Below are 27,502 nucleotides of genomic sequence, written 5' to 3'. Positions count from 1 at the left end.
TTAGAAGGGCGCTATATTCCTCCTCACTTAAGGAACAGAGAAGCTACTAAAGGTAAGTCCTTTGAGCAATTTGTAGACCTAATTCTTGCTGAGTTTAGAAGTTGGAGCCCAGGGAAAAGGAGGCACCTTGGGAAGTTTGTAAACTCTACTCTGCTTCTGTCAGCTGGTTCATATGTTAGGAGTTAATTACTTGGGGAAAACCTATTTAATGTCACAGTGGGAAATTTTGCATTTCCTGTGTCATGCTCTTACGAGGGCAAGGACATGATATTGTACAATTTCACTAGTCTTGTGCTTAATCTGTGTTTGTAATCTTTCACAGCATGCTTTCAATTTGAAAAAGATGAGTGGGCACCCTACTATGTGAACCTAACTGCATGGTGATAACCGAGTTATTTTTGTCTTGCAGAGGTGCCAAAATGAAGATGAGATTATTGTAGAATAGTTAACAGGGTGTATAGTGTTGGGCACGCTCCCAATAAGTTGGGAGTGATTCTCTGGTTTCATTTCCTTCCTTTAACTGTTTCATTTGAAAGGCTTTATCTGAAAGGTATCACACCACCTGGTCTTTTCCCATTTAAGTTCGTAACGTGATAGAAAAGTAGTAGATGTCTCAAATGATGGGACAACTGTTTGGATGCTATATAGATGGAGAATAGATGCTCCGAGATTTGGAGGAAAAAGATCAGGAAAACCATTTAAAGATCAGGAGGAGGAAGATACTGGATAAAGGTTTTAGTTACTGCAAAGTTTGTCTTTATCATCATGGGTGTTCTTGTTATTCCTTAGAATGTACTAGCAGGAATTGACCCCCATGTATATTTAGGGCTTTGGTGCAGTGACAAAAATCAAAGGGGAAGAGGCAGTGTCAAGTTTAGAGCTGAAAGACCTCTTACCTAACTCAATTCTATTGATAACTAAGGATGTTGGTCACTAGGCTGGCTAATAATAGAGGCAGAAGGCTGAATGAAAGTATCTTAACTTGTAAACTAATCTCTATTTAATAAAGTGTCACCGAAGCTAGTTAAACCCTCTGCTTGTCTTTAAACCCTCTGCCTATCTGGCTAATTTATATCTTTGTCATTCTTTCTTACTGAATGTTTATAGCTGTACCCTAGAAACCTACCTACACTAAGAGTGAGTAGGGAGGTGGATTTTCTTTTTTTTTGAGGTATTCTTGATTCTCATCTGACAATATATATTTCATGTGAACAAAGCATCATTCTTAAATTTTTTACTGTCGAAACTGAAAAATACTATATCAAACCAAGTAGTCTGACAGTCTTGAGAATGTTTTAAATGAATATCACCTCTAAGAAACATTGAAACAGTGGTAACTGGTTTCCTAGTAAGCTCATTCATACCTATAAAATGAGTGGAAGTTAAATTGTCATAATACCGTAATCATTGCACTACAGGAATAGCTATTGACCTTTTAGAGGTGATATTTATTCAGAATATTTCTAAATAGATTGCTCGGTTTTAGTGTACCGTATTTTCTAGTGGAGAGAATTGGAGATATAAAACATTTTGTGTTTGTTCCCTAATGTAAACCAGCTCTGAATCTTGATTATTTTTTAGTGCCATGATAAGAATTATTTCCACTGTCCCTCCAGCCTGTAGAGAGAAAATTAAGTCAGTGGAGGGCTTTAAATTGAGAAACATAAAAATTATGTCAAGGTATTGTTAATTACTAATTAATATGGTAAAAATTTTTTTTTTTTAATTAAAGGATTCTACGATAAAGACAGTTCAGGGTGGAGTTCTAGTAAAGATAAGGATGCATACAGCAGTTTTGGATCTCGTAGTGATTCAAGAGGGAAGTCTAGCTTCTTCAGTGATCGTGGAACTGGGTCAAGGGGAAGGTAAGTGATTTTTTTATCTAATTGTCTTAAACGTGTGCACAGAACAGCAATTTAGGAATTGGTCTTTAATTTGATAAGTCCTCATCCTGTACTCTGATCATTAAACATATTTCTACCCTTAATAGACCACTTATTGGGATGTTAAGTATTACGTCTGTTTAAATCATCTTAGCTGTAAGAGATCTTTACAAAAATTGAACTTGTTATATAGAAATTAGATAAGAATAAGAACATGCCCTTTAGCATAAATGAAATCAGTTATTTTTATATTTTCCTAGTTCTATGTATTCTATTTAAAAGTAAGTTTAGTGAATGGCCTAATTGGGTGAGATTTTTGTGGATATTCTATATGACAATTTTTAAACACCTTATATTTTTGATTACACAAGTGTGGTGAACTGACCTCATGCGCCTAATAGCTGTGGTTAGTCCTGTGTGTCCTGATTTTTCGCAAACAGGCCTAAAACTAAAAGCATCTTAATTCAGGTAAGGATTATTTTCTACTTTTTATGCAAAGTCTTGTCACACAGGTGAATTGTCCTTTAAATGACATCCTAATATAATTGGGACAATTGATATTTGGTATGCTGTTTTCTTTTCTCTACCACTAAATATATGTGGATGAGAACTTTAACAAAGGTATAAGTTATATGCTGATTTCAAATATATTAAGACTTGATTCTTAATTTCAGCATAAATGAGGCCTGTGTAGACTGTATAACTTTATAGAAATAAAAAGGATGCTGATTTTAGAAAATGTAAATGACACATACAATCTGGCTAATTACAGGGCCTTTTTTGACAAATAAGAGTAAACCAGTATTGGGCTGTTGACATTCTTGAGGTTAGCCATAATGAATAATTCAGCTTCTCCAGGTGCCATTCTAGAGTAGTGGTAAGAATCTGATAATTTTTAATGTGCTTCTGATTGATTAATTGATTGATTGTGCTGTTCAGGTTTGATGATCGTGGACGGAGTGACTATGATGGCATTGGCAGCCGTGGTGACAGAAGTGGCTTCGGCAAATTTGAACGAGGGGGGAATAGTCGCTGGTGTGACAAATCAGATGAGGATGATTGGTCAAAACCGCTTCCACCAAGTGAACGTTTGGAACAGTAGGTTTCTGAAATGCATGTTAATTGTGATGCAGCCTTCTTAGTTAGTATAACAAACTTTCCTTTTTTTTTTTTTTTTTATTTTAGGGAACTCTTTTCTGGAGGCAACACTGGGATTAACTTTGAGAAATATGACGATATTCCAGTTGAGGCAACAGGCAACAACTGTCCTCCACACATTGAAAGTGTAAGTATCTTCGTTTGATCTTTTAAGACAGTGGGGGAAGTGTAAATGTTTTCACAGTACGTCAAAATGAGATGGGCTTCCTAAAGGCATGTATAGACTCATGCTTCCTTTATTTTAACAATTCTTTAAAGTTAATTTAAAAACTGAGCTCATTGGCTTATGGAAAGGGAGAGAATTTAGCTCAGTGTTACCATTAATATGAAATAGGGAATGGGTCAAACATAGGAAGAATTCAAAGCTTTTATGTAAATTAAGCCCACAAGGTTGATTTTTTTTTTTTCCCTAAAATGTAACAATTTTTATTTAAAGCAACTGTAAGTACAAATCAGCTAATGGTTATTTTTTATCATTGTATTAGTAGAAAACAAAAGTGGCTCCAGATAGCATTTCTAGCTATTTAATTCTGTTGAATTTCTTGACAGTTCAGTGATGTTGAGATGGGAGAAATTATTATGGGAAACATTGAGCTTACTCGTTATACTCGCCCGACTCCAGTGCAAAAGCATGCTATTCCTATTATCAAAGAGAAAAGAGACTTGATGGCTTGTGCCCAAACAGGTAAGCTCACTTGAGAAAAGTAAAAGTAGGATAAGATTGGAGAATAGCCTGTGGCACATAGAAATGTGACCAAGGGAAAGGTGCCTCTGTGGGGTAAGATAGCGCCTCCCATCTTTTGGGAACAGCCTCTGAATTAAGTATAAGACTTACTATTATATCTGTGAGTTGAACCAGTTTGAAAGGGGGGGCAAAATTCTCCCACTAAAAATACATAGTACTTGAATTATTTGTTATCTTTTCCTATGGAAGAGAATGTCATTCTTTATACACTATCAATATATACTTACACAGAATTGTTAGAAATTGAAATTGACACCTTTTGAGGCAAAATTCCTGCTTTCTTTACAAACACAAATGGAAAGAAGTGAATACTACATCATTAATCAGTTTTGTACACTTGTTCTGTAAAGCAACAAAATGTTTTGATTTTTACGGGCTATGTGATCTCTGAACTACTCAGTTCTTTTATAGTGAGAAGGCAGCCATAAATAATATGTAGATTAATCGAGCATGGTTGTATTCCAAATAAAGCTTTATCTACAAAGATATAAATAGTCTGGGCCTTAGTTTGTTGACTCCTATTACAGGTGGGTCAAACAAGTCACTTGGTATTTTTAATTTAGCTGTTAAGTTTTAGAAAATTTACTTGGGTGTAAAGTGAAATTACTAATTGACTGGTAATGGGGCAGTTATCAAACACTGTCATCTAACAACACTTATTCAAAAGTAATGTGTTTTTGTGATTGAATTAAATGTGCTTTCTCTTAAACAGGGTCTGGAAAAACTGCAGCATTTCTTTTGCCCATCTTGAGTCAGATTTATTCTGATGGTCCAGGCGAGGCCTTGAGGGCCATGAAGGTAAATATTTCTTTATAAAACAGGAAATTATTGTAGAACTTTGTAGGTAGCTGTAGAGACAGCTTTCTAAATGACACTAAGACTTACTCCAATCTGTTTAACAAAAAACAATTTCCAAACGGAATCTGTAAATTACAGAGGGGGAATATATCATAATCTTTAAAAAGATGTTAAGAGTTTAATTTACAAATTAATTTCTTAGGAAAATGGAAGATATGGGCGCCGCAAACAGTACCCAATCTCCTTGGTATTAGCACCAACTAGAGAATTGGCAGTACAGATTTATGAGGAAGCCAGGAAAGTAAGTATACATTGGTTATTGGCTTTCTGGTGGATTTTAATGAAATGTTTTATGACCATGTAAAAATCTCTGCTTTATAATTGGTAACATTTCTTTGCTTATAGTTTTCATACCGATCTAGAGTTCGTCCTTGTGTGGTTTATGGTGGTGCCGATATTGGTCAGCAGATTCGAGACTTAGAACGTGGATGTCACTTGTTAGTAGCCACTCCAGGACGTCTAGTGGATATGATGGAACGAGGAAAGATTGGATTAGACTTTTGCAAGTATGTTAATTTTTAAATGTATGGAGAATACAGTGCTAATTTTTAAAAAATTATTGGCCATTACTTTTATAGTACTTCTTTTAGCATTGTCTAAAATTTAAGACTGAGAAGTGATTTTAGTTATATAATTTTTATGAAAAGTTTGCTCATCGTAATTTTAATGTTAAAAAATCAGTGACATCTTAGTAGAGGCTGAGAATGACAACCAGACTGTGGGACAGAGTCAAATAGTAAGAGCTAATTTGGCTGTGTGATTTTTGGATGATTTATTTAGTGGCAAAAATCCTGGGCTGTGCGTGCATCAAATTGTGTGATATGAGGGGTTTAATAACTACCTGAAAGAAAATATAATTGTACTTTCACAGGTACAGCTATACTAAAATTCTTCTCAAATTTTAAACAATTTTTTTTGCGACAGATACTTGGTGTTGGATGAAGCTGATCGGATGTTAGATATGGGGTTTGAACCTCAAATACGTAGAATAGTTGAACAAGATACTATGCCACCAAAGGGAGTTCGCCACACTATGATGTTTAGTGCTACTTTCCCTAAGGAAATACAGGTATTGTTTGGGGCTGCGAACAATATTTATTTACTTAGGAATTTGTCTCAGTAGATAATAAAATCATTTTTTTTCCTTTCAGATGCTTGCTCGTGATTTCTTGGATGAATATATCTTTCTGGCTGTAGGAAGAGTTGGCTCTACCTCTGAGAACATCACACAGAAAGTAGTTTGGGTGGAAGAGTCAGACAAAAGGTCATTTCTGCTTGACCTTCTAAATGCAACAGGTAAAATTATGAATAATTTTAGCATTACTCTGGTGGCTTAGGTAATGAGAATTTGGATTACCTCTATTTGCATGTTTACTTAGTGCAAAGAGAACAAAGCCTCTATTACTGACAAAAACCTTGTAATTTTTCAAATTTAGGCAAGGATTCACTGACTTTAGTGTTTGTGGAGACCAAAAAGGGTGCAGATTCTTTGGAGGAGTTCTTATACCGTGAAGGGTATGCTTGTACCAGTATCCATGGAGACCGATCTCAGAGAGATAGAGAAGAGGCCCTTCACCAGTTCCGCTCAGGAAAAAGCCCAATACTAGTGGCTACAGCAGTATGTTTAATATAATCTCTTCATGTTCAACTGTTGGTTTTCTTTTAAGTGGGCCATATATAACAAAAGTTATCTTCCAGGTAGCAGCAAGAGGACTGGACATTTCAAATGTAAAACATGTTATCAATTTTGATTTGCCAAGTGATATTGAAGAATATGTACATCGCATTGGCCGTACAGGACGTGTAGGAAACCTTGGTAAGTGTGTGTGTGGTTAGGTTACTTGATGGTCTGGTTGTTCATTTTTTCAGTGTGACGCATGCAGTGAAGAATGTTTCAGGATCTTAAGTTACAAGAACTCTATTTCCAAGGAATGCAGTTAAAAAGTATATTTCAGCAATAGAAGTGACAGAAAAGTTAGGTTTTGTTCAAGGAACCTTTAAGTTGGTTAAATAGCAATTTTTACCCTTTTAAATATTCTGTTTACTGACAAAAGTAAGATTACTGTGCTACTTTATGGAAAACCTTAATTTATGTATTTTTCGGAACTGTTTTAGGCCTTGCCACCTCTTTCTTTAATGAAAGAAATGTAAACATCACCAAGGATTTGTTGGATCTTCTTGTTGAAGCTAAACAAGAGGTGCCATCTTGGTTAGAAAACATGGCTTATGAACACCACTATAAGGGTAGCAGTCGTGGACGATCTAAGAGGTGAGTTACAGGTGGTATATAATGAGAGGGATGAGTACTGTGTCCAAGGTTAACAAACTTAATTTTCTCAGGCTGCCTAGATCCTTTGTGTTATTGGGGGTATTAGTAAAAAGGGTGACACAAGTCAGTGGCAGACTTTTCATGGCTAAGGCCATTTGAAACACTATTAAGGAACATGGGGCTGGATGAGGAATCGATTGAATTGAAAAATTAGAAGCTGGTTATTGGGAAGTTTTAGCAAGAATTTTGAGTTATTTAGTGGGAATTCATCTTCATATGAACCAATACACATTTTTGTCCTCGTAGTAGTAGATTCAGTGGAGGATTTGGTGCCAGAGATTATCGACAAAGTAGTGGTGGCAGCAGTTCCAGCTTCAGCAGCCGTGCGAGCAGCAGCCGCAGTGGTGGAGGCGGCCATGGCAGCAGCAGAGGGTTTGGTGGAGGTAATATTAAATTTTTAACCTCACTATATTTGGGAAGGGTTTTTTCCTTTTAGTCATCCTTTTCAAAGCATAATTAAATCACTATGCTGGATACCTGAAACACATAAAATAATTACTGAATGTCAATTCTAATTGAAAAAATAATTTTTTAAGAGCATAATGTTGGGGAAGTTCAACTCTGTAGGTTGCTTTTTACAGTTTTAAATCAAAGTGCTTAAAGAAGGGAACGATGGTATTTAACAGTAGATGACTTAATTTCTTTCTTTTTTTTTTTTTAATCTCTCATTAGGTGGCTATGGAGGCTTTTACAACAGTGATGGATACGGAGGAAATTACAACTCCCAGGGGGTTGACTGGTGGGGTAACTGAACCTGCTTTACAGTAGGTCACCCTGCCAAACAAGCTAATATGGAAACCACATGTAACTTAGCCAGACTATACCTTGTGTAGCTTCAAGAACTCGCAGTACATTACCAGCTGTGATTCTCCACTGAAATTTTTTTTTTTAAGGGAGCTCAAGGTCACATGAAGAAGTGAAAGGAACAATCAGCAGCCCTGTTCAGAAGGTGGTTTGAAGACTTCATTGCTGTAGTTTGGATTAACTCCCCTCCCGCCAACCCCCATCCCAAACTGCATTTATAATTTGTGACTGAGGATCATTTGTTTGTTAATGTACTGTGCCTTTAACTTTAGACAACTTTTTATTTTGATGTCCTGTTGGCTCAGTAATGCTCAAGATACCAATTGTTTTGACAAAATAAATTTACTGAACTTGGGCTAAAATCAAACCTTGGCACACAGGTGTGATACAACTTAACAGGAATCATCGATTCATCCATAAATATTATAAGGAAAATACTTACGCGGTAGCCCGCATTAGGGCTTTTTGATACTTGCAGATTGGGGGAAAACAAACAACAAACGTCTTGAAGCATATTTAATGGAATTAGTTTCTAATGTGGCAAACTGTATTAAAGTTCTGATTTGCTCACTCTATCCTGGATAGGTATTTAGAACCTGATAGTCTTTAAACAAGCCATTCCAGTCATGATGAGGTGATGTATGATATGAGTACATGCATACATTCAAAGCACAGTTTTCAAAGTTAATGCAAGTAAAATACAGCAATTCCTCTTTCAATGTTTAGGCAGATCATTATGAGCTAGCCAAATGTGGGCATACTATTACAGGGAAAGTTTAAAGGTCTGATAACTTGAAATAGGTTTTTAGGAGAATTCATCTACTTAGACTTTTTAAATGCCTGCCATAAATGAAACTGAAATGGTAGAATGGCTGACCACAGCAATGACCAGCCCTCGTTAGGGCCCTGGATGATTTTTGGTCTAATAACGCATGCTAGTGTTGATGTTTTTTGGTCAAGAGGGTATGAACAGGAAGAATTAATGCAGCAGGCTTTATTTTAAATGCCGATTCACATTACTCTGTTCAAGCTGCGTTGAGATGTTAAACTGGCTTACTATAGACTTTGTAAAAATGGCTCCAGAAGAGTAACAAACTGAAATATTTGAGATCACACAGGTTGGAAATATGTACATAACTGCACAAGGTGTCAATTCTGCTATACAGTGCAGTTTTAGTCAGTTTTAGTTGCATAGGTTTCCATTGTATTTATAGTCTGTTTATGCTAAATCTGGCCAAAGATGAGCATTGTCCACCACTAAAATGCCTCTGCCACTTTGAATTCTGTGCTGATTTTGTGGCCAGAATGCGGTGATCAAAACGCTCAATTTTTTTACAGTGGCATAGGAAGACGGCAAAAATTTCCTAAAGTGCAATAGATTTTCAAGTGTATTGTGCCTTGTTCTAAAACTTTTATTAAGTAGGTGCACTTGACAGTATTGAGGTCATTTGTTATGGTGCTATTTCAATTAGTCTAGGTTTAGGCCCTTGTACATTTTGCCCATAACTTTTTACAAAGTACTTCTTTTATTGCACATTCAGAGAATTTTATATATATGTCTTGTGTGCGTGTCCTTAAACTTCCAATCTTATTTTGTCTCTTGGAGATTGTTGAACGCAGCTTGTCTAGGAAGGGGGATGGGACTAGATTCTAAAATTTATTTGGGACCATGGGAGTGATAGTTGGGAAGAAAACTATTTGCACACGACAGATTTCTAGATACTTTTTGCTGCTAGTTTTATGTAATATTTATTGAACATTTTGACAAATATTTATTTTTGTAAGCCTAAAAGTGATTCTTTGAAAGTTTAAAGAAACTTGACCAAAAGACAGTACAAAAACACTGGCACTTGAATGTTGAATGTCACCGTATGCGTGAAATTATATATTTCGGGGTAGTGTGAGCTTTTAATGTTAAGTCATATTAAACTCTTAAGTCAAATTAAGCAGACCCGGCATTGGCAGTGTAGCCATAACTTTCTGATGTTAGTAAAAACAAAATTGGCGACTTGAAATTAATCATGCCAAGGTTTTGATACACTTGTCTTAAGATATTAATGAAACACTTCAAAACACTGATACGAAGTGTCCAGATTCTGATGTTTGTTGTGTGAGTTTTGTTTTAGTTGTATTTTTTTTTTCCAGTGAATGTCTGGCACATTGCAATCCTCAAACATGTGGTTATCTTCGTTGTATTGGCATAGTCAGTGACTTGTACATTCAGCAATAGCGTTTGAGCAAGTTTATCAGTAAGCAATATTTTCAGTTAATAAGGTTTCAAAAATCACAAGAATGGATTTAAACTTGCTGAATGTAAAGATTGAACTTCAAGTCACTGTAGCTTTAGTAATTGCTTATTGTATTAGTTTAGATGCTAGCACTGCATGTGCTGTGCATATTCTGATTTTATTAAAATAAAAAGTTGAACTGCACAGTCTTCCTTTGTTGTTGTCAACTGTGGTTTATTATTAGAAGTGAAAATAAAGTTGTGCTCTTGCTTGAAGAATTGTAAGATGTTATTTCTTTGGTTGCTGTCCAGTGCTAATTTTGAGATTTCCTCTTGGAGGCAGAATTACTTTGGTACCATAAATATTTGTAATGAAGTGAGAAAAGGGTTTGTGTAATGGATGGAAATCTTAAAGGTCCTTATTGATGTACAAAGAGTATGTATTACAAATTGGCTTGTACTTTAAACAAGCTTAATATGGGTTGGAATCTTGAGGTACTTGACATGGAGGGTTGAATAATGAAAAAATGGGGTAAAAATCAAATGTATTCGTGATCCCGCAAGTGATGGTAAGTACTTAGGGGTCAATATTCTGGCTAAGGGTGGTTGAGAGACCATGTTATTGATGTACAAAGAGTATGTATTACAAATTGGCTTGTACTTTAAACAAGCTTAATATGGGTTGGAATCTTGAGGTACTTGACATGGAGGGTTGAATAATGAAAAAATGGGGTAAAAATCAAATGTATTCGTGATCCCGCAAGTGATGGTAAGTACTTAGGGGTCAATATTCTGGCTAAGGGTGGTTGAGAGACCATGGGCTCCCCCGCTTTTTTTTTTTTGCTGATGTCCTTTATTAACCATATGTTGCTGCAGGTTGCTTGCTACCAGTTAACAGGAGATAGTATGAGAGCCATATTATATTGAATAAGAACTTACGTTGAACCATATGAGAAGACTATTTGTTTTTGGGGCCAAGAGGTCAAAAATTGGCAATTTGATAGGGTTCAACCTAATGAAAGTATACATATTGAACTTGTTTCACTTTTTGAGTTGTAGGTTTTCAGCATGGTTAACATTTGCATTACTGTTTTCCTTGTTACACTGAAGACATTTCCCTAAGAGGTGTAAAAATGCCTCTTCCGTCTTTGGTTATCTCCATTCTTTACTCATTCTAGTGTAGGCACACTACACACACCTAGATTTTCAACAGCCCATCTCATTTACCTGACATCAGTTGCTTAGTGGTATGCAGAATGGTGGCTAAATCTCTACTGTCCCAGTCACTGGATAGGGCCTAGTAGGTTATCTGGTAGACTGATGCAAAGGCTGATTTGGGGTCATTTCAAAAATCGTATGGGTTAATTGAGTGTTGGGCTTTGGGAACATAGCAATAAATTCAGATGTAGTCCTTACCCTCTTGGAACTGGGTGTTGGCAACAGAAGTGCCTGGGAAATGATTCTAGGGCAACTCTCCTAATAGAATCCAGCTGAAGTTCATGCAGGACTCTTGCTGCTTTTGTTCCTAAATCTCCCTAGGGAAATCCGATGTAACCAACTTTGGTATGGAGCCCACTGTTCTCTACCCTTTATTCACTGTTCCAAAACTTGCATTTGCCATTAGGATGTTTCAGGGACTTCATGGCAGGAGCAGCTCTATATTCCAAATGATAATAGGTGCTGCAACCAAATCATGTCACTCTTAAGGAGCCCCTATGGTGTGGGTACTAATCTACCTGTGCAGCTTTTAACTTCCTATCCCTTATACTGTAGCTGAATATGATGCTATCTTTCAGACTTATCCTACACTTCACCTCAGTTTTTGTGCACCTTTTTTCTTCTAACTAGATTTGGAGTTAATGTTAGAGTAATTTTATATGTTTTACTCAGAATATTAAGGTGCCATTTCCAATTACTAGCGGTGTGGAGGAAAGAGTAGGTTACAATTGGAGTGTGAAGAATGATCTCAACTATGAAAATATATCGACTGGGAGGAAATTTAAAATAGTGACAGTCCTTCAATTCTGGTTGAAATTTAAAAAAGATTTTCTGCCTCATGTTCATACTGAACAAATGTTATACAATTAGAATATATTTTCTAATAAAACATGTTTTTTGATTGTTTTAGTTTGAAATGATTAAAGATTCAGAGGAAGTTGTGAAAATAGTACAGAGAGGTCCTGTGTACCCTTCACCCAGTTTCTCCTGATGGCAACATCTGGCATAACTAGTACAACATCAAACCAGGAAATGGACATTGGTACAATACACAGACATTCAGATTTCTCTAGTTTTACATGTATTGGTGTATATGTGTGCAGTTTTATCACGTGTTGATTTGTGTAGCCACCTCCACAAAACTTCCATCATCAAGATCTTCCTAGGGCTACTTTTACAGTCACACCTGTCCTTTCCTGCCTTCCTACCCTGTCATTAACCCCTGTCAACCACTCATCTGTTTTTCATCTTTAAAATGCCATTTCAAAATTGTTAACATAAATGGAATTGTGCAGTATGTTACCTTTTGAGATTAGCTTTTTGTTACTCAGCATAATGTCCTTGAGAGCCATTCACACTGTTGCAAACAGTTTGTTCCTTTTATTTGCTGAGTAGTATGGATGTTCCCTAGTTTATCCATTCAGCCACTGAAGGACATTTGGCTTGCTTGTTTCCAGTTTTGACTATTACAAATTGAAGCTACTATGAACATTCATGTACAGGGTTTTGTGTGGGCATAAATTTCCATTTTTTCTGGCAAAAATGTCCAGGAATGTAATTTTAGATCATATGGTAAGTACGTGTTTAGTTTAAGAACCTGTCAAACCATTTTTCAGAGTGGCTGTACCATTTTACAGTCCCACCAGCAATGCACAAGCGATCCAGTTTCCATCCTCACTGGCATTTGATGTTAGATTTTATTTTGTCCTTTCTAATTGGTGTGAAGTGGTATCATTGTGGTCTTAATTTGCATTTCTTTAACGACTAGTGATGTTGAACATCTTTTCATGTGCTTATTTGCTATCCTTATATTCTCTTTGGTAAAATATATGTTCATGTCTTTTGCCCACTTTAAAATTAATTGATTGCTTTTTACTGCTGAGTTTTTAGTTTTAGTTTTTTTTTTTTATGTATTCTAGGTACAAGTCCTTTGTCAGATATGTGGTTTGCAAATATTTTCTCCCAGTCTATATCTATTCTAGTTCCTTTCCCTTTCCATATAAATTTTAGAATAAGCTACAAAAAATCTTGCTGGGATTTCGATGGTAATTGTGCTGAACCTATACATCAGTTTGGGGGAGAATCTACATCTTTACTATGTTGAGTCTAAAACATTTTTAAGTCGTGAACCCAGAATATCCAGCCAACTGGGAAGATTACCTAATAGAGTTTCTACGTGGAACACTCCTATTTATTCTCCTAGGATCATGCTCTTCTTTTAAAGCACGTCCATGGAGCAAGTGTCTCCATGAAATCCCACATTTCGTGAAGGAAGTTCATGCAGGAATATATTAAGCAGTTCAGCTTCTAGTCATGGAAGCCTAGGTGTTTCAGACCAACCCTCCTGAAGACAACCTGAAGACAACCATACAAACGCATGCGAATATCATGTAGGCATTCCGTTCTGAGTAAACATCTTCTGAAAGGGTTCCTGTTAGGGAACAGAGACAGATTTCCCAGTCAAATAAATTAGTAACTACCTGTGCAGAGAATACAATATTCACCTAATTCCAAACTTGGGAGAAACCTTACACCTTCTCAGTTTCATCTTTTTAAAACTCATCATTTTGAGAGTGTGCTTTGGATTCTTACTTGAATATTAATTCTCAGCATGCATTCAACTTAATTACTGTAATGTCCCAGAATTTTAATAACACAAAACTTTAATGTCAATTTTCATCAAGGAACTGCATCCTTGGATCGTACTGTGGTGACTTCCTGTAGAAGTTCTTTAATTGGCATATATGTCGGCAGTGACTTCTCTTTCACAAGGGGCACAGAAACTGCTATGTGCAATCTGCATTCCTCTATTCTGTGGATTTCCAAGACATCCACAGTGTTAGTGGTTTTCCTTGTAAGAAGACCTGTGGGATAAATTGATCTTGAGTATCAGTGTCACAAATAGCTTTTGCTTCTAAGAAGTGTGTTTTTCTCTCCGAATGCTGAAAACTATACATGTTTTCGCTTTGGCCCGCTCGTAGGAATGAGGTCTATGGCATTGGTTAATGATACCCCTGGTTGAATCTTGTTTCCTCTTTTCCAACTGTTTTCATTTTCTTGCATGGACATCTGAAAGTTGCCTCCAAATTTTGGAGTGAGATAAGCTATATCAAATGAAACTTAAAGCTATTTTCTTTAGTGTGTTGTTTTGGTTTCTTACCAAACAAGTAGGAATATCTTGAAATGGGAATTTAGATTTAATGATGATAATAAAAAGAAAAAAGGGTAGCAGCCCAGGTAATCCAATTCATTTTCCTCCATTGGAGTTGGATAGGATACACTCTTAGGTTTTATCTAATTCTATAGGAAAGTTGAGTTTATCTTCCTGTCCTGTGGCTTTCCAGAAGCTCATTAAGACTGGATGGTTCCTATGATTGTATTCTCTACTAGAGGAGATCAAATAACTAATGAGATTTGTTTTGAATGGTAGTGTCAATAGGGTGGACACAGCTATAGGCTTACTATGTTTTAATGATCTAGCAGCAAAAATAAAGGTGTTTTTAAAGGTGTTTAGTATGAGAAAATAAGGATATGTTTTAGTAATATCTGTTTAAAACCCTAAGTAAAGAAAGGAGCTAGCATCACCCCTGGCTATATTGGTGCTTTTTCTTCTTTTAGAGGCTTTCCATTACCTCCTAGTGGAGGAATTATGAGTGTTCCTGTTCTATTTATGCCTTTCTCAAGAATTTAGCATTGTGGTGGTCTCTCTATTAATGCATTATCTATATTTCCCTCTCTCCTGGATCAATCCCTTAATATAACCTATCTCAAAGCCCTCTCTTGAATTCATGCCTCTTTCCAGCTTACTACTCCATTTTCTATATTCCATTCCCCTAAAAACCTCAAATTTACTGTCTACTTCCTTACCTCTTTTATTTTTATTCTATTTTATCAGTTTTCTTTCTCCATCATTCCACTGAAGTGGCTCTTATTAAAAATGTCATAGTTACCTATTCTTTGTCATCTTACTAGATCTTTCAGCAACACTTAACACTGAGCACTTCCTTATTGGCCCTTTTGTCCCAAGGTTTCTGTGAGCTCACACTTACCTGATTTTCCTCCTTCAGTCTCTCTTGCTGAGTCCTCTGACTCCTTCTCAACTCTTCAATATTGGAGGGCCCCAGGGTTCAATCATTAACCAGCCTCTCTATCTCCAGTTTCCTCTTAAGTGCTTTCATTCATTTTCATGGCTTTGGATATCATCTCTTTTAATTAGTTAATATTTTATGTAGACAATACATTCACTTATTTCAAGAATCATATGATATATGAAGTTATACAGTGAAGTCTGTTCCCACCTGCCCCATCCCAACCAATAGCTACTTGTGTATCCTTCCATAGTGTCCTTATGCAAATGTAAGTGTTATAAATATACTTTCTCCTCATTTTACACAAAAGGTAGCACATTATAAACATTGTTCCATACTTTTTTTTTTACTAAACAATATGTACTGGATATTTTTGCATATCAATATATAGAGTTCACTCTTTCTTACATCATATAATCAGAATAGTATATTGTGTGGCTATATAATAATTATGCAACTATCCTTCTATTGATGAACATATAGGTTGTTTTCCATCCTTTGCTATTACCAACAACACTTCGATGAATGATTAACTTTGTACTCCTAAGTCTGTCCGTTGAAATTTGGGCAAATATGATCAAGTCGTTCCCCACAGAAGTTGTATCCATTGGCACTTCCATTAGCAATGTACCAGAATGTTTCTTTTCTCATAGTTTTGTCTATGAGCATATTTTCAAACTTGTATTTTGGCCAATGTGATTGAGATTCTATTTTTCGCCTGTGTAGTTTTAATTTATAGTTGTCTTCTGAGTGAGCTTAAACACTTTCCCATATATTTAAGGGCTATTGGCATTTTCTTCTGTGGATTATCTATTCACAAATATCTTTTGCCTATTTTTCTTCTATGTTATTGGTTTATTTTTATGGATCTGTAGAAGCTCTATCAGAAAGATTAGCTCTTTGTCATATGAGTAGCCATTTTTTAAAACACTTCGTCATTTGTATTTTCACTCTGCTTATGGTGTTTTTCAGCTATGTAGAGTTTTTTATTTTTAATGTGTGGTTTATTTCATCAGTCTTTTCTTTAGGCCTACTGAATACTGAGCCACAGTTTTTTTTTCTTACTCCAACATATTAAAAAAGAATTCTCCCATTTTTTTCTTTATAGTGATATTTCTACTTTTATGGTTATATTTTCACATTAATTTTTAATCCATTTTGAATTTATCTTGATGTATGATAATGGTGTGTGGATCCAACATTTTTTTCCATTTGACTCAACCACCGTCTATTGAAATATCTGTCTTTTCTACACTATTAGGGTAGGGTTAAAGTACTGTAACAAAGAAGTTCTGACATACTACTTAAACAAGATAGAAATAATTTCTCTTATCTACTGTTTCAGAATTTGTGTTCCCAGGTCAGTGGGGGACTCTGTTGCACCCAGTCATTCAGGACTGAGACTCCTTCCATTTTATTTCTCTACCTTTAGGGCAGTAGTTCTCAAAATATGGTCTTTACACCAGCAGTATTAGCATTACCTGAAAACTTGTTAGAAATAGGAATTCTTAAAGGCCATATATGACAAACCCTCAGCCAACATTATACTTAATGGTGAAAAACTAAAAACCTTTCCTCTAAGATCAGGAACAAGGCAAGGCGGTCCACTATCACCACTGTTATTCAATATAACATTGGAGGTCCTAGCGAGTGCAATCAGGCAAGAGAAAGAAATAAAAGGCATCCAAATAGGAAACAAAGAAGTCAAACTGTCACTATTTGCAGATGACATGATTCTCTATATAGAAAACCCTAAAGACTCCATAAGAACACTACTAGAAACGATAAGCAAAAACAGTAAAGTTTCTGGATACAAAATCAAAGTTCAAAAATCCATAGCATTTCTATACTCTAATAATGAAGTGTCAGAATAAGTAGTGGAAAAATAATTCCTTTTGCAATTGCATCATAAAGAATAAAATACTGAGGAATTAATTTAACGAAACATGTGAAGGACCTATTCTAATTGGTGTGAAGTTGTATCATTGTGGTCTTAATTTGCATTTCTTTAACGACTAGTGATGTTGAACATCTTTTCATGTGCTTATTTGCTATCCTTATATTCTCTTTGGTAAAATATATGTTCATGTCTTTTGCCCACTTTAAAATTAATTGATTGCTTTTTACTGCTGAGTTTTTAGTTTTAGTTTTTTTTTTTTTATGTATTCTAGGTACAATGAGATTTATATGGAAGCACAAAAGGCCCCGAATTGCCAAAGGCATCCTGAGAAAAAAGAATGAGGCTGGAGACATCACTCTGCTCGACTTCAAATTATACTACAAATCGACGGTAATCAAAACGACATGGTGTTGGCAGAAAAACAGACACACAGACCTGTGGAACAGAATCGACAGTCCAGAAGTAAACTCATATTTATATGGGCAAATAATTTTCTACTAAAAAGCTAAAACATACAGGGGAGAAAGGAAAGCCTCTTCAATAAATGGTGCTGGGAAAACTGGAAAGCCACCTGCAAAAGTATGAAACTAGATTGTTGTCTATCACCACACACCAAAATAAACTTGAAATGGATTAAGGACATAAATATAAGACCAGAATCAATAAAATGCATCATGGACAAGGAACTTCCGAAAGCCACTGGGCAGCATGTGCTTTGTTTTCTTGTTGTTCCCATAACCAACGTTGGGCATCAAGATCTGGCCCTTGAATCTTCTGTGCACTCTATTGTCGGTGCTTCTGGGTTTCTTCCAGTTAGGCTTAATTTTGACATATTGGTCTGACTGAACTTCTTGGTCCTCTTTTTGATGATCTTGGGCTTTACGAGGGGTCTGAGGGCAGCCATGATGCTGAATTGAAGATGGCTGCCACCGAGGAAGAGTTGTAATATGTTTTAATATCTAGTTCTCCCTTCAGTGCTATTTAATTTAGTTTTATTTTTGCTCTCTTTAATTTTTTTTAAAAAACATTACAATTAGTCTGTCTAGCTCTAAAAATGAAGATTTTTCACATTTCATGTAAAGTTTATTTCTAGTTATTTTATGTTATTTGTTGCTATTGCACATGGGGTATCTTCTTCCATTATGTTTTCTAGCTGATAATTGTATATATGAAAGCTATTGATTTCAGTATATTTTATTTTCTGCTACCTTGCTCAATTATCATATTGTTTATAATAGTTTCTCAGTTGATTCTCTTGGCTTTTCAAGGCATACGATTACATTATCTGCAAATAATAATCGTTTTACTTCCTCCCTTCTAATTATTAGACCTCTAATTTATTTCTCTTGTCTAATAGCTTTGGTTAGGCTCTCTTGTGCAACCATGAGGACAAAAACCATGCTGACAATGGTGAAGTAGAAAGATGAGCAAGTCTACCTCCAAGATGACCTGGTTAAGCTGGTGCCCCAGCTTGAGATGTCTTCCTCTGGACCTCTCAGTACATAAGAAAAATAAACCCCTATGTATCTTGGTCTCCATCCTTTGGGCTGTCAATTCTTGCAACTCTTTGACAGGTTTAAATTTTTTTCTAAATAAAAAGTTGAGAAGTGAAAGAACCTATAAACTAGTGGGAAAGGTCAGATCCAGTCATCTGTCGTGACACAAATATTTTCCCATCATAAGAGATATTATTTGTATGACTTTTTTGGAAATATTATGAAATTTCTTGTTTTAAAACTCAACTGTATATTTTAATTTTTACTGTTAAAAAAGATAGCGCGCGCGCGCGCGCACACACACACACACACACACACACATTCCTCCCAGGGATATGGAGAGCATCTGGCTGTGGTGACACTGTGTTGTCATAGTCTCTTTGAGTTCAACCTACTTGAAGTAAGTTCAGGTTCTTGAATGTTTATAGTCATGCTCTCCTCTAATTTTGAAAGTTTTCAGCCATTATTTCTTCAAATATTCTCTCTGACCCTTTCTTTCTCTTTTCTCCTTCTGGAACTCCACAGTGCATATGTTGATCTGCTTGATGGTGTTCCACAGGTCCTTTATGCTCTGTTCACCTTTCTTTTTTTTATTTTTTCACTATCCTTCAACATGTTTTCTTTCTATGTCTCAGACTTGGTAAGTTCCATTGTTCTATCTCCAAGTTTGCTAATTATTTTCTCTGCCTGCTCAAATCTGCCTTTGAATCCTTCTATTAAAATTTTCATTTCAGTTATTATACTTTTCAACACCAGAGTTTTTCTTGTTTTCTTTCAGATTTTCTATTTATTGATATTTCCATTTTGCTCATTAATTATTTTCTTGATTTTCTTCACATCTTCCATTAGTTTTTTTGGCATCTTTAAGAGAATTATTTAAAGTCTTTGTCTAGTGTGCCATCTGATCTTTCTCAAGGATGGTTTCCGTTGGTTTATTTTCCCCCCCTTTGAATGGACTATATATTCATGTTTCTTTGTATGCCTTGTGATTTTTTTGTTGTTGTCGAAAACTGAACATTTGAATCTAATAATGTAGTAAGTAGAAATCAGATTCTTCCCCTTCTCCAAGTTTGCTGATTCTTGTTTTTGTTTTTTGGTTGCTGTAAGCTGTGTCTGTGCCTGGGTTCAGCCTGAGATATAAATTTAAGTTCTTCTAAGGGCTTTTTTTGGAAGCCTGAGTCTTTCCCTGGGTGTGTGCAGTGACTTTATAAATTCCCTTGTACATGTAGTTGTTTTTGAATGTTCTAGACTTTAAATGTCTGGCTCTCAAAAGGAGAAAGAGAGAAGAATGAAGAGAAAGGGAGGAAGAAAAGGGTGCTGGCCCTTTAAATTTCTTGGATTTTGCTTCAGCTGGAGGGGGAAAGGCTTGCAATAGGGCGGAGAGTGGTGTTAATAGTCCAATGATCAAAACCAGAAATTTAACCTTGGTATGATGCTATTCAGTAAACTATAGACCTAATTCAAATGTCAGCAGTTTTTTTCACAAAAGTTTTTCTGTTTCAGGATCCAACCCAGGATTCTACATTGCATTTAGTTGTTATGTTTCCTTAGTCTCCCCCAATCTCTGACAGTTCTTCAGTCATCTCTTGTCTTGTGTTGACACTCTTGAAGTGTACTGGCCATATATTTGTGGAGTGTCTCTTGATGGGTTTGTCTGATGTTTTCTCATGAGTAGATTGAGGTTATCATTTTGGGCAGGAATACCACAGGAATGATGTTCTGCCCCTCTCATCATATTGGGAGTTACAGGATACTAATGTGTCTTATTACTGGTGATGTTAACCCTGATCATTGGTTAAGGTGATTGGTTTCTCCACTGCAAAATTACTATTTCCCATTTGTTACTAGTAAATATCTTAGAGAACATACTTTGAAACTATGTATATATCCTGTTTCTCTTTTGCCCACTGATTTGTTGCTTGCATTAGTAACTACTGGGTTATTTGTATTTCCCTCATTCTTTCCACATTTATTAAATGAAATTCTTTTGCAAGGAAGAGCTGTCCCTTCTCCCTCATTTATTTATTTATTCAGTTATTTATTAATATCAGTATGGATTCCCGGATATTTATTTTATTTTATGGGTTATAATCCAATGCTGTCATTATTTATTTTGTTGCTCAAATTGTTCTATTTTGGCCATTGGAAGCCCTTCAGGTTAGCTCTTGTGTCCTTTCAACATGCTCCTATCATTTTGTAAAAATGTCCTTATTTTCCTTATGCAGAACTTTTTGGGGAGACTTTTTATTGAAGAGACTATTTACAAAGATGTTGTCAGGATTATGAGAATTAACAGGATTTTGAGGTATCCAGGAAATAGCAATAGCAGGAAGCCATTAACACCCATAAGTCCAAAGGGGTAGGTGGAGGAAATGATATTACTGAAGCCTGAGAAGAGCTGGTGCCATGAAAAGGGGCCACTTGACAGGACCTGCGGTCATGGAAGTTTCTAATACTGCCAGAACCACAGCAGAGCAGAAAGTAAGAGGAACAAAGACTCTGATTTCTTTTTCTTCCCACCTCTCAGTCTGCTGCCTGTCCTGATTAGCTGGACCCAGCTGGAAGCCAGAGAGGCAAAGGAGCCTGGTTGATGAAGTCTGTTAAAAGTCAGCCTTCAAGGGCATAGAAAGACAAAGAATAAATTTGGGAGCAAATGAAGAATAACCATCACAAGATATCACTTTCTATAAGAATCCTTTTCTGACCCTTATGCCTGGCTAGGTACCCATAGCCTTCTGTCAGAATGCTGTCATCCATGTTGCTTGTTCACTTATCGGTGTCTCTCCTTAGACACTCAACTCCATGAGAAGTGGAGCTGTGTCTCATTCATCCTGTGACCCCTGTTCAGGGATGGCCCACAGTAAGTGCTCAGTGCATGTTGTGGGAAGAGATGAAATTGAAGTCTTGTAGGCCAGAGTCGGAATTGTCACAGGGACAATCCTCTTTCTGTCCAGGATTCTGTTCTTGAATCTTACTGCCCTCCAACCCTTCAGGGTCTGAACAAGCCATGTAGTCTTCATGCCTCTGTGCTTTTACATGCTGTTCCTTGTCCTTTGAATGTTAACTCTTACAAGTGGTAAGTGAAATTAGATGGGCAACATGTTGATAATTATTAAAACTGGGTGATGAGAATATAGGGGCTCATTATACTAGTCTACAGATTTTGTATGTTTGAGAATTCCCATAAAAATAAGTTTCAGATCAGCAACTATGGAGCACACATGGCATGTCAGACCCTTTGCTTACAGACACTGTGGACACAGTGGTGAACTAGCCAGCAGTCGATGGAAGTAGGAGGTAACAGCTTTTCTTGCCACTGGAAAGCTCCTCACTGTCCCATGCCCTACCCAGGCCAGGCTCTGGTGGTCTGCCCCTGAGACATCCCATCTGTCTCCTCCAGGACTCAGACCCAGCACAGAAATAGACAGGGTTTTTAGTTCCTTGCTGTGGACTGAACCGTGCCCCCTCAAAACTCATATGTCGAAGCCTTAACCCCCAGTGTGATGGTATATGGAGATGGCATCTTTGAAAGGTAATTAAAGTTAGATGAGGTCATGAGGATGGGATGCCCCATGATGGGATTAGTGCTCCTATAAGAAGAGCTTGCTTTCTCTTCCTGTCATGTAAGGGTGTGATGAGAAGGCTGCAAGTCAGGAAGAGACCTCTTACAAGAACCCGATCATGCTGGTACACTGATCTTGACTGCCAGCCTCTGGAACTAGGAGAAAATTTCTGTTATCTAAGCCACTCAGTCTAAGGTATTCTATAATAGCAGTCCCTAGCTGACTAATACACCCCGTGAGGTGACAATTGCCCTTGCCTGGCCCCAGTTCTAAGGGTATGGTTCATCACTCTTGGCTTCAGAGGGTCTGAAGGGTCAGAGATTCTGGAAACTATGGTAAAGGCTCCAGATTCAGGGGTCTTGGGGGTGAAGGGCCCAACCCATAAAACTAGGGCAGATGGAAAAGTTCTCATTCTGTCACACAGCTGCTCTGGTGTCTTTCAACTACAGCAGTGGGGATGTAGGCTATACATGGAAGCCCATGACAGTGGCAAAAAATGCTGAGCTCCGAAATGGTGCTGAGATGAGATGAGACTGTTTTCTATGTGAAATTGATATATGGGCTCATTTAGAGCTTTGTACATTTAATTATTCTGGCAATGGTAACTCTGTGGAATTACCCTTTAGTAATCAACCAAATGTATCTACCCAAACCGATAGATGCATTTACTGATCCAGCAGTTCCATTTCTAGTACATATCCAATGGAAATGCAAAGCTATGTTTACTCAAAGATAAAAATGTTCATAACAGCACTCATCGTAATAGCCCTAAACCAGAAACTACCCGAATGCCCTCTACCAACGGGGAATAGAGAAATAAATGGTGCATTCACACAATGGAGTACTATACAGCAACGAGAAAGAACAAGCTATCGATACAACACAGATGATTCTCATAATGCTGAGCAAAAAAGCAAACAAACATGAGTCTATACTATATGATTCCATTTATATGAAGTTCGAAAAAGGCAAAATGAATTCATGCTAGTAAAAGTTTTTTTTAAATCCATGCTAACAAATGGTTTACAGGGTACAAAGTGCTTTCGCACATCTCATTTTTCATGCCAGCAGTATTTTATTGAGATACTATTTACATATAACAATGCGCATACATCCTAAGTGACCAGCTCAATGAGTTTTGCCACATGTATACACCCAGGTAACCAACACCTAGATTAAACTATAAGACATTACAGCAATCCAGAGAGTTCCCCCACATTATCTCCTTTTATCTTCATGAAAACCTCAGGACAACAAAGTCTTTATTTGCCTCATCACCACTGAGGAATATCAGCCTGAGAGACTGAGACCTGGAGGGTATCCAGTACCTCCTCAGGGTCAGAATGGCACCGCCTTGATGGCAGAGGGATGGCTGAGAGACCCTCGGCAGCCTTCTCAGCATCCTCCATCTTAAGCTTGTATCATTAACTAATGCGTTAACTTCCTAGAAAATGAACTCTGTTCCCCTTTCCACATTGCTGGGCAGGAAGCTGAGGTGGCAGGGTTGGGGGGCACTGGTTCTTTTTTCTTTTTAAATTCTAGTTATTTTCCTGAGCCATCTCCTAACCATCAACATTCTGGACAATGCCCTGGAGTCTGAAGTTTGTCAGTCCCAGGTGAGAGGATGCTAGTGCCAGGCTAGAAACCACCCCTGGGGAGGGAGTGGCCCATGAACTGTCAAACTGGGTGGGCAGGGCATCTGGTGAGGAAAAGGCAGGCCCAATCCATTGGTGCTGCAAGAGAGGGAGCCTTAGAATGAGCTCAAGCTGAAGCTTCCAGGAGATCAGTGTGGGTGCACTCAAATCCAATTCTCACTGCTCCCCAATCCCAGACTGGGGCTAGGTGAGGTTTGAGGGCTGACCCTAAGCAAACTAGAGCAAATAGAAGGTGCACCCTGAGCTCTTCTGTGGATTTTTTCCTCAAGTTCAAAATCCTTTCTTAAATAGACTCTATATCTAGGAAACAGCTCTAGGGACATAGCCTGAGCACCTGCATGGCCTCTATTCTTCAAGGGTGACCCAGTAGGCTCAACTGGGGCAAGGACACCTTTTGTACACTGGTCCTCAGAGCTCTGGGAAGTTTCTTGGCCCTCTTAGAAGTTCTCTTTACTCTTCTGGTCAGTAACAGAGCTTCCCCATCCCCTACTGGGATTGGAACTCCTTTCTGGAAAGTCAGTGGACTGCAGGGCAGGGATGAAGCAGAGCCTTCCCTGGTTTTCCCTCAGGGCAGAGTCCCCTGTAGCCACACTCTCACTGGCTCCTGAGAGTGGGAGGCTGAGGAGCTGGGTGACTCATCCTATTTCTGGGAAAGAAAGGATCAGAGGTTCCGATGGGCTTATTTATTTATGACCGAGATCTGGATGAGGGGGTGACATGAGAAACATAAAAGGGCTTGACAAAATTTAGCAAAGTCTCAGGCAGCAGCCCATGAGGAACCCATTAGTTTTCTATTTAAAAAAAAAAAAAAAAAAAAAAAATTTTCATCCAACCAAAAAAAGCTTTCATTCCAAAGCCACAAATGAACTTACACCATCTGCTCATCTCTCGGCCAAGGAGTACAATTCCAGGAAGCAGGAGAAGGGAGGCCTGCGTGGCTGATATATGATGACAGTCGATCATGAACAGTTGTTTATTCTCAGTAACTACTTCCATGTAGACCCATTTCAAGGATTTGCTGTGTTTTACATGGGAGAAATGAAATAAGCCCCTAATTCCTGTGTACAGCATTCACTCTGTCACTTGTGTAGTTTTTGACTGATACACGGTGACCGTAGCTCAGTCCTCTCTAGAACTTGATGACAAGCCCAGGGACAAAGAAAAGCCAGGTCTCAGCACTGACCTACACCAGGCCAGGCAAGAAAACAAACAGCCTCGAGTTGCTCAAGGGACTGAGGTTTCACTTGGTTCAAAAAAACCCCTCTTCCTGTTGTTCCCCAGAACTGAGCTTCTGAGTAACAACTGTTCACTTCTGCCCACACAAATAGCTTTGTCTCCATTTACGACAAGATCATTGAGGTTGGGCTTTGATATGAATTCTAACCCTCTGATTTCAGCACATGTCCTCTCCATGTTATAAAAGTGCGTGTGCGTGTGCGTGTGCGTGTGTGTGTGTGTGTGGAAGCAGGAAGTAGAAGAGCGAACTTGTCTGAAATGGGAAGGGGAGAGAGTTGGCCAATTTAGCCAAAAAAAAAAAAAAAAGATGTAGCTTTGCTGTAAGTACAAACATAGCCACACCTCAGCTTGGAAGGTCCTTCCAGAGAGATAACAACTGGACAGCAAAAGTCACAGGCTGCCCAAGATTTGGAGAGCTCTGGGTGAAATGGAAACTTCCTGTTTAGTTTAGTCCCTTAAAGCTGCCAGGGCGGGGATTTAAACCAAGTCTGTCCTACTGGGAAAAATCGGAACTGCTAAATCACTCCTGTCCCATCAGCCACGCCCTTCTGTAACCACCCGAGGACAAGACAGCGATAATACCATAATAATGCATAGGAGTTACCTACTGGCACCAGATGCTTTCAATTAGCTAATTTTAACTTCACAGCAACCTTCTGGAGTGGGGGTGAGGGAGGGGAGCAGATATAATCTTCATTTTTTTTTAAAACTGATTAGAGTTGTCCTGGGAAATTAAATGTCAAATAGCAACACAAAGCCTGAGTCAGGACCTGGCTTGGTCTTGGCCCTCCCCCCATGCCAGCTGCTTCTTTCTGAATATCTCCAAGCACTCAGTTTCTTGGTCCTTTAGTTTTCCCACCTAGGCTACCATGATGAATTCCTTGGCAATGCTCACACTGGTAAGCACATCACTTCCACCATCCTCAAACTTGGGCTCTCTGTGGAAGGCGATCTAACCCAGGGCTGCCCAACATCTCTGAGTAGTCCCAGGTAATTTTCATGATGGTAGACAAGTAGGGATTCCAGAACTTAGCATAGGAATGCTTAAACTTTGTCACACCTGTGGAGCATGTTAAAAACACATATGTCAAGGGTGTGGAGAAATCCTCATTCATTGCTGGTGAGATTGTTAAATAGTGCAGCTGCCGAGGAAAACAGTTTGGCAGTTCCTCAAAAGGTTAAACATAGAATTACCCTATCACCCAGGAATTCCACTCTTGGGTATCTACCCAAGACAAGTGAGCATATATGTCCACACAAAAACTTGTACATGAATATTTGTAGCAGCATTATTCATAACAGCCAAAAAAATAGAAGCAGTCCACTAACTGATGAATGGATAAACAAAATGTGATCTACCCATACAGTGAAATATTATTCAATAATTGAAAGGAATGAAGTACTGATACATGCTACAACATGGCTGAACCTTGAAATCATTCTGCTGAGTGAAGAAGCGAGACACAAAGGACCACATATTGTATAATTCTATTTGTATGAAATGTCCAGAATAGGCAAATCCATAGAGACAGAAAGTAGATTAGTGGTTGTCAGGGGCTGGAGGAGGTGGGAATAGGGAGCGACTGCTACTGGGTATGGAATTTCGTTTGGGGTGATGAAAATGTTCTAAAATTAGCTAGTGGTGATAGTTTCAAAACTGTGAATATACTAAAAACCATTGACTTATACACTTTAAAGGAGTGAATTTTATGGCATGTGAATTATATCTCCGTTAAGCTATTACAAAAAAATACATATGCCTGGGCCTAACCTCCCTCAGAGATTCTGGTTTAACAAGTTTGAGATGAGACCTGGACACCTGCACCTGCCTTTTTAGTAAAGTACCGTAAACTTGGGGAGGGAGTGGTTTATAAGGAAGTATATGACATCACTCTTGTCCCTGAGGAGTTCAGTCACACTGGAGAAACACAGGAATCTCTTAGGGGACAATTCAGAGTCAAACCATGTGACCCTGTACTAGAGGAGAGTACATAAGAAGTTTGGAAGAGAGGACAGTGTGAGTAAAGGTAGCCTGGGAGGGGTGCGGGAACTGAGCTGAGTCTTGGAGGATGGACAGGATTATGCAGACAGAAAGGACACATTTCAGGTAGGAGAATGAGCCTGGCCGAGACTCAGAGGTGGGAATGAGCATGGCATGTGCCAGGAGTGGTTTGGGTCTGCTCATACTGACCTGGAAGGTGAAAGTGGGGGAATTGAGGAGGACGGGTTTGGATGAGTGGGCTGGGGTCTTCTATGAATGCCAGGACACATTGTGGTAAGGGATGTGGAACCAAAGACAATTATAGTGACATGAAAAGAGCAGAATTTTAGGAGGAATAGCC

At 37.9% G+C, this 27,502-nt stretch overlaps 1 protein-coding gene across 2 annotated transcripts in view; it reads left to right on the top strand.

The window, feature by feature from the left end:
* DDX3X (DEAD-box helicase 3 X-linked) overlaps positions 1 to 10,280 on the top strand; it is a 15,123-nt gene extending 4,843 nt beyond the window's left edge. Inside the window, exons 3-17 of one of the 2 annotated variants that reach the window (XM_006918248.2) lie at positions 5 to 52; positions 1,733 to 1,865; positions 2,823 to 2,981; positions 3,069 to 3,168; positions 3,591 to 3,726; positions 4,499 to 4,584; positions 4,787 to 4,885; positions 4,990 to 5,150; positions 5,569 to 5,713; positions 5,796 to 5,940; positions 6,081 to 6,262; positions 6,343 to 6,460; positions 6,760 to 6,913; positions 7,220 to 7,356; positions 7,646 to 10,280. In XM_006918248.2, the coding sequence (XP_006918310.1) occupies positions 5 to 52; positions 1,733 to 1,865; positions 2,823 to 2,981; positions 3,069 to 3,168; positions 3,591 to 3,726; positions 4,499 to 4,584; positions 4,787 to 4,885; positions 4,990 to 5,150; positions 5,569 to 5,713; positions 5,796 to 5,940; positions 6,081 to 6,262; positions 6,343 to 6,460; positions 6,760 to 6,913; positions 7,220 to 7,356; positions 7,646 to 7,725 (1,883 nt within the window). In that variant the 3' untranslated portion in view covers positions 7,726 to 10,280. The remainder of the gene's footprint in view (positions 1 to 4; positions 53 to 1,732; positions 1,866 to 2,822; positions 2,982 to 3,068; positions 3,169 to 3,590; positions 3,727 to 4,498; positions 4,585 to 4,786; positions 4,886 to 4,989; positions 5,151 to 5,568; positions 5,714 to 5,795; positions 5,941 to 6,080; positions 6,263 to 6,342; positions 6,461 to 6,759; positions 6,914 to 7,219; positions 7,357 to 7,645) is intronic. The other variant, XM_006918249.3, reaches the window with a different exon arrangement.
* Positions 10,281 to 27,502: the final 17,222 nt, after the last annotated feature.

This window comes from Pteropus alecto, unplaced genomic scaffold (assembly GCF_000325575.1).
Source record: "Pteropus alecto unplaced genomic scaffold, ASM32557v1 scaffold28, whole genome shotgun sequence".
Taxonomy (NCBI): Eukaryota; Metazoa; Chordata; class Mammalia; order Chiroptera; family Pteropodidae; genus Pteropus; species Pteropus alecto.
Note: the sequence above shows the minus strand (reverse complement) of the source record. Positions and strands in the feature narration are given on the sequence as shown.